At 36.5% G+C, this 18,570-nt stretch overlaps 1 protein-coding gene across 1 annotated transcript in view; it reads left to right on the forward strand.

Annotated features, from left to right (window-relative positions):
• Prss12 (protease, serine, 12 (neurotrypsin, motopsin)) overlaps positions 1-16,493 on the forward strand; it is a gene marked incomplete at its 5' end in the record, with an annotated part of 69,963 nt that extends 53,470 nt beyond the window's left edge. Inside the window, 4 exon segments of the mRNA XM_013515266.1 lie at positions 2,445-2,523; positions 3,233-3,355; positions 13,762-14,042; positions 15,816-16,493. Of these exon segments, the coding sequence (XP_013370720.1) occupies positions 2,445-2,523; positions 3,233-3,355; positions 13,762-14,042; positions 15,816-16,123 (791 nt within the window). The 3' untranslated portion in view covers positions 16,124-16,493.
• Positions 16,494-18,570: the final 2,077 nt, after the last annotated feature.

The raw sequence follows: 18,570 nt of genomic DNA on the forward strand, positions 1-18,570 counted from the left end.
CATGCTTGCCAGGCAGGCACTGAGCCACTGAGCTATACCCCTGGCCCAAACAAAACACTTCTAAATGAATTTTAAGAAGAGTACCTTTTATAGATTTTATTCTCCAAAATTAAAAAATAAAATGAGAATGAGGTGCAATATTTTTATAGTACAATAAGTACTATACAATAAGTACTAATTCTACTTAGAATTCTTAAAAGCTCTGGATACATTCAATTTTTATGAAATAAATGCTTCTTTAAATGAACAAATGGGAAAATTAGCCATTTGGGAGAAATCTGTGGTTATATTTTATGAAAAAAATAATCACCTCTCGATCTGGATTAAAAGTTCATCGTTTTGGTGCACTTAAGCATTCTTTCTCTTTTAATACATTTCAATAACTGCCAAAGATGCAATAAATGAATTGGATGTTGTTAAGATGACTTCATATCTAAGGGGTTTCTAAGTGTGAAAAGAACCTCTGGTAACCTGATTTCCCTAAATTTTGACTGCAATTTAATTTATTAAATTCCCTTCATCAAGTTAAATTATGCTTAAAAATTGAATATAACTAGTTCTTTGGATTATGTTAAATTGTTGAGCAGCTGAGAAATATAAACATTCAATAATTGCAAATGTTTTACAATACCATGTGAAACTATCCTAAAACATGACATATTATAGAATTATTTCATTACTTATGCACTTGTTTTTATGCTTTCATAGGGTTGTTTTACCATATTTTTAATCTCTTTACATGGTAGGCAGTGCTATCATACCTCACTAAAATGATTTCATTTTGGACTAGCTAGGTAACAGAATCTGGCTTCCTCTTTTTTTTTTTTTTTTGAGACAAGGTTTTTCTATACAGTTCAGGGTAGCCTTGAACTCACTTTGTAGCCTAGGCTGGCCTCAAACTTGCAGCAGTCCTCCTGCCTCAGCCTCCTTAGTGCTGGGATTATAGGCATGTGCCACCACACCTAGCAAGAATCTGGTTTATTAACCAGTTGATTTTGTGTTGAAGTTTAGGGTTGGCAATTTCTTTATGATGATTTAACTGAAGATACTGGTTACTGGTCATCTAATGAGCTCCTTTCAAAAATAAACTTGATATCACTTATTTTTTTTATAACAGAAAAATGTTTAAGTAGGTTTTCTTTTCTTGCAATCAGGTACTTTGTCCCAAATGAGGTAAACTTTATGTTTTGCTTGCTCAGTGTGACATCATTTCTTTTCTTGGCATCATATAATGAACCAGACTTGGAGCTTTATTGGAAACTTATGTTTTTCTAATAGCTTGAAATTTGCAATGTCATCTAGGAGGCTCATATCTGAAGAGATGAAGGTTAAAGCTTTGACAGCATGCCTCTGAGATCATTTGGCAGATTAATCACCTTGGTACACATTTTTGAATTTCTTTCTCTATCAAGAAAGAACTATTGATGATTCCCTACTGTGCTCCCTCTACCTGGTTACTGTGAGAGACCATTACTGCTAATTAGGTCTTCTTGGTACAATCTCCACCCTGCTAATGTTGCACAGATAGAAAAACAGTACACTATACTTGTGTATCTTATATATACACACTTAAGCAAAGAAACAAAGCACCCCTATATAAATTCTACTTTATAAAATTATTTTGTAAGTTGGTCACATCTTATTATATTTGCCCTTCTTTTGTGCATTACCTCTTCATATTTTCCCCTCTGATACCAGGGATTGAACCCAGGGCCTCACACATGCTAAACAAATGTTCTACCACTGAGCTACATCCCTGGCCCTTACCTTTTCACATGTTTTTAATTCAACTCTTCTCATTTACGAATTCTTTTTTTTTTTCAGGATTGGAAATTGATTCCAAGCTTTTAAACATGTTCAGCAAACACTGCAACAATGAGCTACATCCCTAGCTCATGTTCCTATATTCTTAACAGAAGTCTGTTATCTTGGAACACTTGACTAGCTACTCTTAAATGCAGTTTGTCACTTAACCTGATATATCAAGCCTTTTCTATTTGTTAATATTCTATGTGACTATATGTATATTCAGAATTCTATTTGGGAGTGTGCCTTTCTTATCTGAGCTACATTTTTACATATGGCTTGGAACAGTGTTCTGTGTAGAAAGTAAGTCCTTTAGACTCTTCCTGCTTTTGCAATTCTGTCTTTTTTTTATGTTCTTAAATTTCAAAATAACCCCTATAATCAGCACAAGAAGGTATACTTCCCACACAAAATCTTTTAGAGTGGACTGATGTGAAACATCATAAAGTTTCTGTCTGCTTGCAAATTATTGTTATTTGGTTAAAGAAAATTCATTTTTAAGAAAAATTATTTCATAATTCGCAGAAAAAGACACTCCTTTAAAACAGAAAAGGAAGTACCAAAGCAATGTGTCAGTTGTGTTTTTACCCTTCTGTCAGCAGTATGATAGGTGAATGATTGACCCATTTCTGTTTCAGAGTCCTTCTCATCTGTCTGTGGTTTGAGATTATTGCACCGTCGGCAGAAGCGGATCATTGGTGGAAAAAATTCTTTAAGGTAAAGGGTTCTTCAAAGATTTTCTCTGTTATAGAATAAGTAATACACATATAGTAGTACAAACCTGATTTTTCTATTTTATACAAGGAATCTGTTTTATTCATTTTTTTCCAAATTACGTACTGATTACAGTGATAATTTAATGCCCTTTGACCTACATTTATGTAGACTGTGTTCCTATGCCATTATCTCAGGAGATAGATGTGTTGCTCAAAAGTGATGTGGCTGGAAACAAAGTAATTTAATAGGAAACCTGAAAAAGGTGTAACTGTAAAGATTTAATTAATTTACAATATGTTTGTTTCTGGTTTGTTTCATTTTAATATTATATCTGTTTGCTTAATTTACTTACAGGAAACTGGCACTTTGTTTATTAACTATTTGTTCAGGCTACTTAGGTGAACTAGAGGAGAGAAATTACATGTCAGGCATGAAATATAAAAGAGACTCAATTTCTTTTGAGTAGTGTCAGATAGGTGGGATGTGTGCAGATGCCTTGAAGCACATGTTCAGAGATGGGAACACATGGTCTGCTTAGTTTTGGGGCTCTTTCTCCAAGCAGGAGGCATCGTACATCCTAGAGTCCCTTTGGAGTTCCTTCACCGTTCCCCTCCCCCGGAGGACATTAAAGTCATTAAAACCTTTGGCTTAACTATTGCTTTTGTTTGCTTTTTTCCTTTAATGGACAAGTGGCTCGCTTTCTTCTCAGGGGTGGTTGGCCTTGGCAGGTCTCCCTCCGGCTGAAGTCATCCCATGCAGACAGCAGGCTCCTTTGTGGGGCTACCCTCCTGAGCAGCTGCTGGGTCCTCACAGCAGCGCACTGTTTCAAGAGGTATGTGTCCACTTTTCCCAGCAACTTGGTTTGGCTTGGCCTTGCCAGTTGTTCCAGTCCTTCCTGCTCAGAGGCACTTGGGGTGTTGGAGCCAGGCGAGAAGCCTCCCTTAGCTATGTCGGCAGCACTGTGGCAGCAAAGAAGGCTGCATAAAGAACAAAGAACCTTCAGGAAGCTGCTCACTATACTGGTGTTAAATGAAACTCTGGGTCCAGGGAGAAGAGAAGATGGGTTTTGGGAGGGGTTGCTGGTGCTCCCGCAGAGCTTACCTGAGGTGGAATCATTTCCCTCCCAAGGTAACAGTGACTTCAGGATATCAGATGTGAATGTGAAATGCTTCGAATGTGGTTTTAGTGTTTTTGATGCTTCCATTTGCTCTGTGTTTTGTGTCTCTCAGATTTCTCCATTCCACCTTCTAGAAAGTCAGGTTGCAGCTATTTTCTTTTTGTCTTTTATGTAATTTAGAGCTGATTATTTCCTCTTCTCCCAAACATTTTAACAGTCTGTGCTGTAGTCTTGCCAGATAAGCAGCTCTGCAGAGTTGCAGAGTTCACCCTGGCAGGACTTTTCCCTTGCCCAAGGCTCTTTTGACCTTTTTGCTTTAGTTAATGGCGATTTCCTCAGCATTTTTTCAAAAATGTATACCATCACAGTGAAAATATTGATAACTACTGAAGAAAGGTAATAAGTACAAGTAGTTTTATTATACTAATTTTATTTTGGAAACAGTCATAATAAAACATTATAAAAAGAGTATGTACCACATAGTTGAGAAATTCTTTTTTTAAAAAAATAATTTAATAGGTTTTTATTTTCTCTTTATTTTATTTTTTTGGTTCTTTTTGGTTTTTTGAGACATGGTCTCACTGTGTAGTTAGGCTGGCTCAATATGTAGCCCAGGCCTGCCTCGAACTCATGGCAATCCTCCTACCTCAGTGTTCTGAGTGCTGGGATTACAGACGGTATATCACTGTGCCCAGCATGAAAAATTCTTCCATGTAAAGATTTACTTTGTACTTTTTTCTAAATAGCATAGGAACTGTATACACTTTTGCTTTATTTCTCTTTGCAGTTGATTTTTAAATTTTTGTAAATGTTCTGTTTACAAAGTAGTTGCTATCTTCCCAGTGTGGCCATGTTCTTTTACTTAATAGCTATTTTATTATGAAAATATTTTAATATGTTTAAGTGTATCATTTTTCACTGCAAAGTTTATAAAAGCTTTGCAGGTCTTATTTTAAAAATCTGTCCCTTGACCCATACATGAAAGATATGTTATTTTGTAAAAAGTACAGTTTTGCCTTTTATAGATTTTTAATGTTTATAGTTCATTTTTGTGTATGGCATATGCTGTGAGGAAGGAACCCAATTTTATACTCTTCTTTACCCACTGATTTATGTTAACTATGTCATCTAACAAATTATTTTTTGTTGTTGTTGTTGTTTTTGTTTTTGAGACAGGGTCTTGTTATGTAGCTCAGGCTGGCCTTGAACTCACTTTGTAGCCCAGGTTGGCCTCGAACTTGCAGTGATCCTCCTGCCTCAGTTTTCTGAGTGCTGGGATTACAGGCATGTGCCACCATGCCCAGCTCACAAATTCTTATATATCCTTGTCTTTAGGATCTCTCTTCTCTCCTGTTTATCTATTTTCACTTATATTTGTAGAGAAATTTTCTATGTTTGGTTCAGAGGATACAAATCTACATTTTAAATATTGTTTGTCATTTTTAGAATGTAATTGAATTTGAGAGTTCACCTCAATATCAGTGGGTTTAATGTATTCCTGTGTTACATGAGTGACAATTACAATACAGATTATATTCACTAATTAACTTAGTTCTTTTAGCCCCTGATATTCTCAGGCATATGCTATGCACTATTGATAAAGTAGAAAACAAGACAGGTAGGATCCTTGCCATCAGAGTTTATGGAATATGACTCTGAAGGTGGAGACATTGATATTGCTGGTATGACCAAGAGATTAGGGTACTACCTTTAAAATGTGTTATTTTCACTACAATATTAGATTCAGTTAGCTTGTTAAAAACTCATGTCTCTGGGCCCCTAATCCATGTCTATTAAATCTTTGGAGCTGAGACTTAGAAGTTGGCATTTTTGATCAGCCATTTCAGATGAATCTTACGTGCTACAAAGGCTAAGAACCACTTAATGGGTAGATAGGATATGATCTGGATATTTGAAGAATGAGGAATATAATGGGGCTCACAGACATGTATCCTTGTCTTGTTCACTGTATTAATTGCTAAGCTGAAAAAGGACTCCAATGCTAAATTACTTATAGTTCTGGATGCCAGACGATTAGGAGAGCCTAATAATGTATATTTGAAGACATGATTGTGATGGCAAAAGATCTTGATGACCTGATTATAGTAAGTAATGTGGGATAAGGATGAGGAAATTTGGCTTAAATACAACACAAGCGAAAAAGACTCATAGGATTTAGTGTCCTACAACTTTAGTACGTGTCAGCAATGTAGTGCGGTTGCCCACAACATTAATTCAGTCTTGGACAGCACTGACAGCACAGTGCCCAAAGCAGTGGGTAGCCCTCCTGTTTTATTTACTGGGCTCAAGCTGTTGTTGGTAGAAAAAAGCACTGCTTTTACCAGAAAAAACTGCTCAGTTCTGAGTGCTATGACTTGAAAAAATGCAGCCATTAAACAGAAAGGAGAGATAATGTAGACTCATTGCTCATTATTCCAAATACCACAGATATCAGATGGAGATAAGTTTTGAATTAGCATAAGAAAGTTTTTTGTGGTTATGTTTTATTTCTTGAATACTTCTACAGTTCCAAGATAGAATGAACTACATGTAGGGGAAATGTGTTGTTATGGAGTCTGTGTAAACAGAGAGAGGCTGGTTTCATGTGGAACTAAAAGCTGGTGGTTGGTACAGCCAATGTTTAGAGTATGGTAGTGAGAAGGCCTGTGCCATCCTGAACTACGGCAGTGTACCTTTAAGTATTACTAGCTAGGTTATCACATCCGGGGTTTGTATGGTGACTTAGTAGAGAGAAACAGGGAAGGCTTGGAATGAAAAAGTTGTGAATTTTTGTTTGATTCACCAGGCAATCAGAACCACTGAACGTTTCTGAGCCTTGAAATATGATCCAAGAGTTGTTTTTGGAGATTAGTCATCTGGAGATATATGGAACAGATCTGAAAGCATAAGACAAAACCTAAGGGGGTCTTAATGATTGTGTTAGTTACTTTTGTCTCGTTGCTGAGACAAAATACCTAACTCACAAAATTAAGGAAGGAAAGGTTTATTTGGCTCACAGTTTGTGGAGGTTTCAGTTCATACTTGGATGGCTCCGAGGCAGAAGACAGCAAAGCAACAAGAGCAAAGGGGGAAATGGCAGCTGAACAGCAAAGCAGCCAGAGGAAACCAGAGGAATCAGGCCAGCAGCCTCTTCCCCTCCCTTACATTGCACACAGGCTACCCCCAGCTAAGGGGTGTGTAGCTCTCACATAATCTCCATGCCCTTCTCTTCCACAGGCTCAGGATGTATACAAAGTAAGCACCCTGGCTTCCTGCTAAGTCATTTAGCCAAACCTTTAGACTCCCCAAGTTGACACAACGTATCAACCATAACAGTGACCTTGAAATTATATAAATTATTTTTGCATATGTACTTGAGTACTTTTGAGTTACTCAAATGTGTCTGTTTTACCAAGTGGATAAAACCTATTATGGCAGGAACTAGAGAGTCTGTGTGGACGGCCCTGAATGTTTTACTTTTCTCACGGAGGGAGACCAGTAATAATTAAGCCAGAAGGTAGAAGAGGAAAGAGTGAGAGACAGTAGAGATGCTAACCGACAGAAATGAGCAGAACTGAGAACAGTGTAACAGAAGGAGAACCGAGTCTGGCCATTAATGCTGCAGTAACCGTTCTAGCTCCTCCAGTTGTTAACTGTTTATTTGTTGAAATTATTTAACTTCTTGAAGCTTCAAGTTTACTTACTGTAAGATAAAGATAATGTAGTGAGGAGCGAATGATTTGTATATTATTCTGAATGTATTTTATGAACTTTAATATTCAAGACAAATATTGGCTGTTATTACAGTGGGGTTCAGAGGGAGGAAACTCAGGAATATATTAGCCAAAGTAGGGAAGTGTGGATTTTACTGCAGAATAAGACAGAAAACTGCAGAGAACCTGAATTCTGTTTTGGGGCTTGGAATGTATGCAAAGTAATTCAGTATTTTAATTATTATCTTCCTCTTATTCAATACATCTTTCCAATTTCAACTAAAAGTTATAGTCTTCTAGTTTAAGACAATATATATAAAGATTAATTGATCAAAAAATTGCACTTGAGGTTGAAAACTTCATTTGGACTTTTTACTCCCTGGAACGAATTTTTTTGAGGAGGAGTAATGTTGAATTTATTTATTATATGTCACTATTCCTCCCTTGGCCTACTACTAGCTGCTTAAATTCAGTAATTGCCTTACTTGTGTGTACAGATCAAGTGTCTAACATATTACTTGGCACATAGCAGATACCGATTGTTGGACTGCTGCATGATTGAAGTGGGGGCTCAGTTGCCAGACAGTGCATGTATTTAAGAATGTTGGGCTTTTTGAGGATGGTAGTTATTTTCAACCCTAATCAACAGATAACTCCTTCCATGTGTCATTTGAGATTTCTTCCCATAACTTGTACAATATAAGATAAAGAGCTGATTAAAAAGCAGAGGAACAGTTTATGATACACACCATTTTGATATGCTTTGGCTGTAATACAAACTCTAACGTGAGTAGGGGGAAAACTACTTTGTAAGTGTGTAATATGTCCATCAGACTTGTCTAGAAGTCTTGCTGAATTTCATGGATTTACCCTTTGAAGTGCCTAAGGAGGCTCAAACTCTCATCTTTACTGAAGGGTACCGAACTAGTTACTAGTGATTAGAACAAGCTCTAGAGTCAGGGACTTAGGCCTAAAACAATCCTCCTTTAATCACGAGGACAGATTTTCAAAATGGAGACTGCTGTAGAAGCAAAGTAGTCAGGCTCTGCCACATTACTGTACTTTTAGATTTCTTGGGGGTTGAAAGATACTTTAGGTTAAATTAGGGCCTAGTGATAGATGACCTGGATTTCATATTTGAAATTAACTTTTCCGTTTCCTTTTCCTATTTGAGTTCCCTGTGCTTTGTCAACTACTGGACCTTTATATACAGAAAGGTTTCTCATGCATTAGGCCTTATTTGGTGTCTACTTCTTACAAAGGTGATATGGGCCAGTGCTCTTGCGCAGCCATTTCTGAACAATCCAGTGTAAACTGTCACTACCATCTGTATTATTATATAGAAATGAGCTTTTTGTTTTACTGTCACAAAATTACATTATCAAATCCTCATATCAGAATGGTCTGAGATTATCACTCTTCGATCTCATCCAGAGGGAGGTGAGATAAAAAATGCCATTATTTTAGATCCACCAGTCAGTTGCACTCATTTTATATAGGGTAGTCTCTTTATGGATACTGTACTGAAAGACTGGCAGCATGGTGGTAGTCCAACTCTTACTCTCTCATAGCTTTCACATCTTGGGAGACGTCCAAAACAGACTTGATGCATGCCAGCTCACAAGAGTAACTCAAGTAGTTGGTAAATCACTGAAGGTTTTGTAGCTCATTTATTTCACATTTTTCCTAGCGCTAAAGCAATACAGATTTTGGAATGTAATATATTGTTCAAAGTTTGAGGTGGAGGGACTGGGGATATAGCTCAGGGGCACAAGCACCTGCTTGGCAAGTGCAATGTCCTGAGTTTGATTCCCAATACCCACCCCCGCACAAAAAAAGTTTGAGGTGGAGACATGCATAAATTAAGTTTTATTGCACTTCTTTTGTGAATCTTTCACAATATAAACTGCTTGCTTTTGCTACTAAGTCCTTTCTAGAAAGGGCCTTCAAAAGACCTGTGTCTATAGTGATACAGCAATGTAATTGAGAAAAGTTCTGGAATATTAAACTCATTCTTTTTAATTGCTTATTCTGGTAACAAACACAATTTTGGAGAAATGAATGTACCTAAAACAATGACTCTTATTTTTGTAATTCTATCCTAAATTTGATATGCTCAAGCATATGAGCTTTTCTGACTTTATCTTTTTGACTTTTTGCCTAGAAATGCCACAGCAGCTGGACTTTGTTATGTTATTGCTCTGAAAATCAGAAATTTCTAGATCTTTGTAATTAGGTGACCACAGAGGTAATGAGACTCACTTTTTGAGAACCGTGCTTCAGGTGCGAACATATGTTCCATCATGAGCACCTGCATGGCAGCTGGTAGTGCACTTTTTAAGATAGTGATATTTGCTGATACTCGTAATATCATCAACTGTGCTAAAACCGTTTCCTGTGTACACACTGTGTATACACACATATATAACGGTTTAAGATTCTAAAGTTAATTCTATTTAAGCAACTGGAAACACTTACATAAGAAATTTCAGTGAACTACTTCTTTTCATCCAGACGAGAGAAAAACAGATTCTAGTATTAAGAGATAGGCATAAGCTGACATAAGATTTTTTTTATGTGGAAATGATTCCATATAAAGAATAAACAAAGAATATGACCCTAAAACCTGAACTAATTCTTCAGTTTTTAGTTTTGGTGATTTATTGTTGTTGTTTATTTTAACCTGGAGCCTTGGAGACACTGGGATATTAGATTTCACTAAACTTTCTGCATCTTGTATCCCTTCCTGTTTAAGCTTGTCTGGGAATTTCATCCAATTCTTATCTGAGGGGGAACTGAAGGCATTTTAACAAGGAAACAACTAAATGATGTGTCAGCCAAAAATGCAAATGTTTACTTTAGAAGCATTTTTGAGTATAATAAACAAAGTCTATCAGAATAACAAAAATTCAAGTAGAAACTTTAAAATGCATGGAAAAAGATGATTCCTTTATATTTTCTTGAGTTAGAACCATAAACATTTTGAAGTCCACAAATATATTGTGAACTTCAGCCAAAGTTTATCCCTGAAGTATTCAATTCTCACCACTTGACGTGTCAGATGCTCCTTAAATTAAAAGCATAAAATCTATTCTAAGAATAATTGCTAGTAAAGCAGTGTGGAACTCCCTGCTTAGGTTATATGATCGCTAGAACAACTTTAAAAGCATAGGTACTAAGAATTTCATTTTGCTAAGATTGGTACTCTTTTCTTTCTTATTAAGGAACATTTTTTTCCCTTCAGATTAGTATTAACTCTTGATTGGTTACCATACTACTTCTGGGTGACCCCTGCTTTAATCTACTTAATACAAGAACACAGTGTATATATGAAATGTATGTGCATTTAATTTAAATTTTTATATTTATTTTACATTACTACATGTTTGCAGTATTATTACTACATGATTATTCATCATGAGGAGTTGGTACATGTATATAACAATCTTAGTTCTCTTATTTTAATGTCCCTTTCCCCTTCCCTCCCTCCATTTCTGGGTCCTCTTTGTACATGCTTTCCACATTTTGATACCTCTTTGTAATCTCTAGGATGCTTACTTTACCCAGGGAAATTCTGGGCATGCAAGAGCAGGGTTTATGAGTATGCCTTTAAGAATGTTTGGTTCAGAGACACATGTGGTGAGAGATGCCTGTAATCCCAGCACTGCATGGTGAAACCCTGTCTCCAAAGACAAAAGAAAGAAGATAAATAAATCAAATCAATTTATTTTGGTCCTGCAATGGCTCTCAAGCTTGTGAATTTGAATCACCTATAGTTCTAGTCAGCACTGTTACATACTCAAAAGATAATGAGGCTGGGAAACGTGTATGTTTAAAAGTGTTATAGGTGATTATGATGAACAGCCCATATTAAAAGTAACAGATTTTTGTGGGGATTTATTTTTGAAATGGAAAACTTTTGTGATAGTTTTGTTGTAATATGGGACTTGGCACGACATGTCCTTGATTTCAGTAGGTTAAGAACAAACGTGTAAAAGATGGACGTGGAGATAGATATCTTTCAAAGTAAGTTACTTAACATACATTAAGAAAAATTTTCAGTGCATCTTTAAAAATGCTGCTGAAATGTTGCATAAAGGTTTGGAATGGAACTTAAGAAATTTACATCTGCACTTCAAAACAGTAGTCACTAGCTGTATGTGGCTACTGAAGCAATTGAAGTATGGCTAGCTGGAATTGAGGTGTACTAAAAGTATAAAGTATATACAGCATTTTGAATAGTGTGGAAAAGAATATTAAATATTTTCTCTATAGATAATATGAATATTAAATCTTAATTTTCATATTAACTATATTTTGCAATATTTTAAATATATGAATACACTGCTAGTAAGGTGTACTAAAACTTTACAGTACATTGGTAATATTAGCACACAAGAAAATGGAGTTGAGATGTACTCAGATGCCAGCTTTTTCTTCATAACTCTTACTTTTAAAGTTTCAGTATGTGAAATAATGAACTAAGCTTTTTAGTTTTGAAGTGGGATCTATGGGTATATTCTCTAGGCAAAGAATCTTTAAAGTTCCTGATACATGATTTAAGGTTACTAATAGTCTCAAAGGGGGTGAAGGATTGTAGCGGTATAAAAACAGAAGCAGTAGGCAAAGTATGAGCTGCTGGAGATAAATTTCAAGTGTGTAGTATCTGGTGAATATAGGGTCTAAAGTCTTTTGCTGGAGTAAGTGGTGTTAAGATGGGTAGAGAATATACTTACTGTACTTGATTGAGCAGGGAACTAAAGGGAAATGGTGTTGGAAATGAAATGATTAAGAATGTTGTAGGGCCAGGGATATAGCTCAGTGATGCAAGCACCTGCCTGGCAAGAATGAGGTTGTGAGTCCGATTCCTGGTACCAAAAAAAAAAAAAAAAAAAAAGTAGGTGAGCAAAGTGTTACCATCTTCAGTGCAAAACAGGGAGTAACCAGATGGGTTTGGTCATGTATTCGAGATTACTGGATCTCAAATGGGGACATTTTACAGTATCTGGAGACCATTTTGGTTACCACAGCTAGGGGAAGGGTAATATAGTGCATAGGGGTCAGGGATTCTTCTAACACCCTACAATGCTTAGTGAGTTCTTTTTCACAGAAAGTATTATCTGGCCTCAAATGTCAGATGTATCAGAATCAAGGCATGTTGGTTAAAAAACAAACCAAGAATTATCAGTACATATTATATTTCTGTTTTAATCAAATAATTTCTCATGGAGTAAAAAATATACACATTAATTTTTTTTTTGTGGTATAGGGGATCAAACTCACAACCTCGCGCTTGCCAGGCAGGCTCTTAGGCCACTGAGCTATATCTCCAGCCCAATATACACATTAATTATAAACATCTGTCAGCCAGGCATGGTGGCACATGCTTGTAATCCAGCACTATCAGGAGGCTGAGGCAGGAAGATAGCCAGACTGGTGTACATGGTGAGTTCAAGACTAGCCTGAATTACACAGCAAGATCCTGTCTCAAAAGAAATAAACAAACAAACATCCATTCACTACATCAACAAATACATTGCATCCCAACTTAATAAGTCAACACTATTCTAGCTGTTTAAGACGGAAAGTATTATAAATAATAAGCTAGATAAGTTTGTTAGAAAGTGTTAAGTGCTAATAAAAAAGGGGAGCAGATTAAGGTTATTGGGAGTGTTAAGGATGGCAGAACAAAAACAGCAAGTTATGAATCCAGGCGTGGTGGCCCCACTCGTAATACTAGCACTTGGGAGGCTTAGGCAGAACTGCCACAAATTTCAGGCCAACCTGAGCAATGTAGAGACCCAGTCTCAAAAAATCAAACAAACAAAAAAATATTTTTAAAATATGAGGGTGTCGAATATTTTATTGAAGTGGCATCAGAGAAAAGATTTAATAGATTCTAAAGAATGTAACAAATGTATCTTGACCTGAAAATATAATTTGGGTTTGTACTGGGCTAACAGGAAAGAAATGTAACTGAATCTCCTTGCTAGGAAAAAGGCGGATTATCCTAAGTGCTTTGAGTGATACCAAGTTAGCCTCCAGGGAGCTTCATGAGGAACAAAAATCTTGGAAACAAAGAGTATAAACAGGGCAGTAATTCTGCTCTATACTGTTTATCTCTGTTTTGATCCTGTTTAATTTGGCAGAGAACTGAACAGGTTCTCAAATATTCTTCATATTTGCTCCTTTTTAGGAACCAAGAATTAGTTGGTCATCTACATTGCATAGTGATACCAATGAAAGCAAGAGATAATGAGGTTTCCTGGGGGGAATGGCAGCAGTGGGAGAAGTGGAAGATTGTATTTACAAAAGGATGATTTGAAAAAAAATTACGATACCTCCATTAATCTTCCTTGCTGTTAATCACCAAACAGTATCTGAATGAAGCCTCTCTTTCTGTCTCAGGTATGGTAACAGCACTAGGAACTACGTCATCCGGGTTGGGGATTATCATACTTTGGTGCCAGAGGAGTTTGAAGAAGAGATTGGAGTTCAACAGATTGTGATTCACAGGGACTATCGACCAGTCAGTAATGACTATGATATTGCCCTGGTTAGATTACAAGGTCCAGAGGAGCAATGTGCCAGATTCAGCAGCCACGTTTTGCCAGCCTGTTTACCAGTGCACAGGGAGAGGCCACAGAAGACAGCCTCCAATTGCTACGTAACAGGATGGGGAGACACAGGTACTATAACTAACATAAATGAATGAGGAAAGCTGGACATGTTCTAGTGTCTGGTATCACACATTTGAATGGATAATGGGCAATAAGATCTTTAAATGGGTTCAGGCTTACTTGTTTGGAAATTATGCCAGGTAGGAAGTGCATGCATATAATCTAATTCATATCCTGAGGGTACTATTTGTTCCAATTCAGATTTTAGCACAAATAGAACTCAATTACCAGTGGAATTTAGGAGTACAGGATATTGTAACTTCTAGTTCTTCAAACCCATGAGAGAACAGGAAGAGATTTTAAGACTACTCCAAGACGCGGACCTGGCAGTCTGTAATTTTAAAAGATTTTTCCACATGCCTTTGATGTAGTAGGCCCAGAAAAAGGGTTGGTGTCGTAGTTTGTTTCTTTGCCATGGAGTCCTTATCAAGCTAAATTTTACTGACTTAAATACACAGCAGACAAGAGCCACTGTGGTGAAAGCTAAGGTTGAAGAGAAACACAGTCAAAGTTTTTCCAGTATTCCTCCCCAATCTTGCCACTTGTAACCCCTGAGCATGAGTAATATTTAGCTTATATTCTTTTTGGGCAAACACAGTTCTTCATAAATTGTCTTTAGAGTTACATCAATGTATCTAAGCTAATCCTTGCACAGGATGAACCTTGAAATAATGGTTTGGCTGCTTCACACTAAAAAGAATTACAAACAATTGTACTCAAGTATCAAATTCCTACAGGTAATAAAAATAAGGTTTTAATGTACCTCAGTGTTTATTTTATCCCATTTTACACTCAGGCTAGTTTCATAGAACATTTGCAGCAACTACGCAGTACTAAAAAAATTAGTAATATCCTTAAGTTAAACTGGGTAGGAGGGGAGCATTTATCAAAGTAATTTAGTAATAAAATCAGATCAAGGTATATCAATCTTTGAGAAGGCTAAAATGTACTAGAATTATCATGAATTATGTCACCTTCCTTTAGACACATCTAAATAAATAGAAATGACCTAAGAAGCAAGTTTTATAGAATTTTGTGATCTTTCTCCAATTTAATAGATAAAATCATATGACAGAATCCATACCCCCAAGATTATGGACATATTAACTGTACATTTTAGTCTCTGAGTTCAAGTCAAGGCTTACCAGAAGTAGGTAGAGCACCCTAACATCAGATGATGAACCTTGAGAAGTCTAAGGTTGTGGGAAAGTATTGCAACATTTTATTGCTAAAGTATTCCTTATATAGTACTGTTTCTACTTAAGACAGCTCTGCCACCTTATATACTTACATATAATTATCATTATTTAATCTTTAAATTGTAAAGTAGATGTTTTCAAATGGATGTCCCAATGCATAACTAGCATGAATATATTTTATAGCTTTTTCAAATTTTGTTTTTGGGGGGTTCCACTAGGATTGAATTTAGAGCACTGTGCATGGTTGGCAAGTACTCTGCCTCTGAGCTATATCCCCAACTTATTTGTAGGCTTTTAATATATACAGTTTAAATACTATAAAGCTTGCACAGATGTACTTTCTTTAGGTTACCTTTTATCTATAGTGAAGTCCATGTTATGCATTATCCTCCCTAACTCAGTACTCATAAACAAATTTGAAAAGCATTTGCCAACAATTAAAAATATACTATATAGTTACTATCTTATTTGAGCTACACCAATGATATAGTAGGGATTTTGTTTCTAAAACTATTAGATGTTCACTTAACTGTTAAATATTGATTATGGGATCTCACTAATCCACATTATTTGTTCTGCACAGGACGAGCATATTCAAGAACACTACAGCAAGCAGCCATCCCCTTACTTCCCAAGAGATTCTGTGAGGAACGCTATAAGGGAAGGTTTACTGGGAGAATGATCTGTGCTGGAAACCTCCAGGAACACAAACGTATGGACAGCTGCCAGGGAGACAGTGGAGGACCACTCATGTGTGAACGTCCTGGAGCGACCTGGGTTGTGTATGGGGTAACTTCCTGGGGATATGGCTGTGGAGCCAAGGATTCTCCTGGTGTTTATACAAAAGTCTCAGCCTTTGTACCCTGGATAAAAAGTATCACCAAACTGTAATTCACAAAACTTCAACAGTAAATAGTTGGAAGAAACTGATGGGAACCACTAACTCTGCTATTAGCACTACACAAGAGATGAAAACTAATGAAAACTGAGATCCGTGTTTTTCCTTTCTGTTGAAATTGTGTACCCCTTCCTGGCTGCTTTTGTGATGTGAACATTTTTGGTTAGATACCTCAGTGTAATATTACCTTTAATTGCTTTATTATCTGATTCAGATTACTGGGGAAATTTATTTCCTCTTTCTCAGCATTCTCTACAATCTCACTTTGTAATAAGGTTGTTTTTGATCAGCTGAATTGGTATAGAGTGTGGATTTGTAGTAAGAACTCATATTTGATATAAATGGTAACTTTATGCCTCTAAATGTGGTATTTCCTATTTGTTCATTTTCTGGTGAAAAGGTTATTATCACCTACCAAGTCTGTGGCCTTTGTCAGATAAGGACATCAGTGGCCCACAAGAACTTAACAACTTCTAAGGTAGAATACATTATGAGGCAACATTAGCCTGTTACAATATATTCCCAATGAAGGCACCTGGTATTTGCAAGTATCCTTGTTAAGTACAGATACTAAGGAAACTACTCTAAGAGGAAAAATGTCCATATTAAAAATTTGAAGGATTTAAAACATAAAAAGTGCTAGCTGAATATATCAGGCATATTAACTTACCTATTCTAATCTCTAACAACCACTTGGGATCTAATCTTTAGTAGGCAGAAAAAGAAAGTATCACCAGGCTACCATTAAGTCCCATTTTGTGGGTGATGGGAGAGCGCCACCTACTGGAGCTTTCCAGCAATTGACCCATACAGGTGGGGTTCTTAAGACTTTAAGATTCTTTTTTTTTTTTTTTTTGGTTTTTTTCCGGGACCGGGAACCGAACTCGCGACCTTGCGCTTGCCAGGCAGGCGCTTTTGCCACTGAGCTAAATCCCCAGCCAGACTTTAAGATTCAATCCATTAAAAATAAACCAAGGCTAGGGGATATAGCTCTATAACAGCACTTGCCTACCATGCACAAAGCCCAGGAGTCACTCACTCTTCAGCACTACACAGTTAAAATGATTTCCCCTTTGCACATGTACTGGTAAATCAGTTTAACCCGTGGTATGTGTATTAGGTGACTGCAAGTGACAACTTACTAAAAAGCCATGAAAATGCAATTTTATCTTAGTCTGTTTTCACATGGGCTTGGTGATGAGCGGGTGAAAGGTCTGACTACAAACTCTTCCTCTAAAAAGGAATCCCCACCAAAAACAAGAATCCGAAGGATGTTGGTTATAACCCCCATCCCAACTCCAGGACCATCTCACTTAAAAGGTCAGTTTTCCTCTTTCTCAAAAGGTTATTAAATGATTGCTTTACAGGGCATTCTTGGTAGCAAAAACAAAATCTTTGCCCAAAGAAAAGACACACACCATTAAGATTCCTAATACTCTAGATATGGGAATTATTCCAGATGTCACAGACACTTCTAAATTCCTAGTTTAAAAACTGGTGAAAAGAACGTTAAAATGTCTTTTGCAAATCCTGTTTTGCAAAAACTGGTGCAAACCTATAGGTGCTTTACTGTCTTATTACTTATCAGATGTGCAATGTGTCAGGTAGAATTAGCACTAAAAATTTTCTGAAAACCCATCATTTCAATTAAAACTACTAGGGCAGCATTCACATTTTGATGTATTGCTGCTCCAAGGCCAGAGAAAAAAATGTGTAACAGAGGTGGAAAAAGTGCCGTTACAGAAAACTTTCCCCACAGCTACCCTTGTTATTCAAGTATTGCTGATATAAACATTCATACTGATGTTTTAAATGTAACAGGGATTGGCAAATCTAAAGGCAGCAAATAAGTGGCCTGCAGTTAATACATAAGAATATGTGATTTATAAATACGTAGCCAGTTTTGTCTTAAAGTCACGTTTCTTGGAAGATACAAGTGTTTAGTGCATATTTACATAAATAAAGCACATTAATTCTTATCCTGTGTACATAGTTGCCTTAATTTTGGGGGTGGTATGAAAATACTGCTTCTCTTGGGTAAACTTTACGTGCAAACTATTCAATTCGTGTTACCTTTATACAATCTTCTAACAGTAGTCAAGATTTTTACTTTACCCATTAAAAAAGTGCATATCCATCCGCATAAATCAAGCATTTTATTCAATTATATCAAGGACGTACCTTAAGTACTAATTTAAACAACAGAGACATATATTCAAAATACTGCCTCGGTAGTTTCTGGATTATTCAAAACGCCCACTTCCCCATTAAGTTTGGTGACCCACTGCAACACGCTGCTTAAGACTTCTCCCTTATCGCTTTGGCTTCCTTGATTATCTGTAAGAAAAAAAAAAAAAAACAGCATTAGAAAGTCAGATCTGTGTATTTACCTCATCAGTGAGATCTCAGCGGCTAATTTACTTACTTTCTATTCAACTGG

Source organism: Chinchilla lanigera, unplaced genomic scaffold, assembly GCF_000276665.1.
Source record: "Chinchilla lanigera isolate Chin_1 unplaced genomic scaffold, ChiLan1.0 scaffold00027, whole genome shotgun sequence".
Lineage (NCBI taxonomy): Eukaryota > Metazoa > Chordata > Mammalia > Rodentia > Chinchillidae > Chinchilla > Chinchilla lanigera.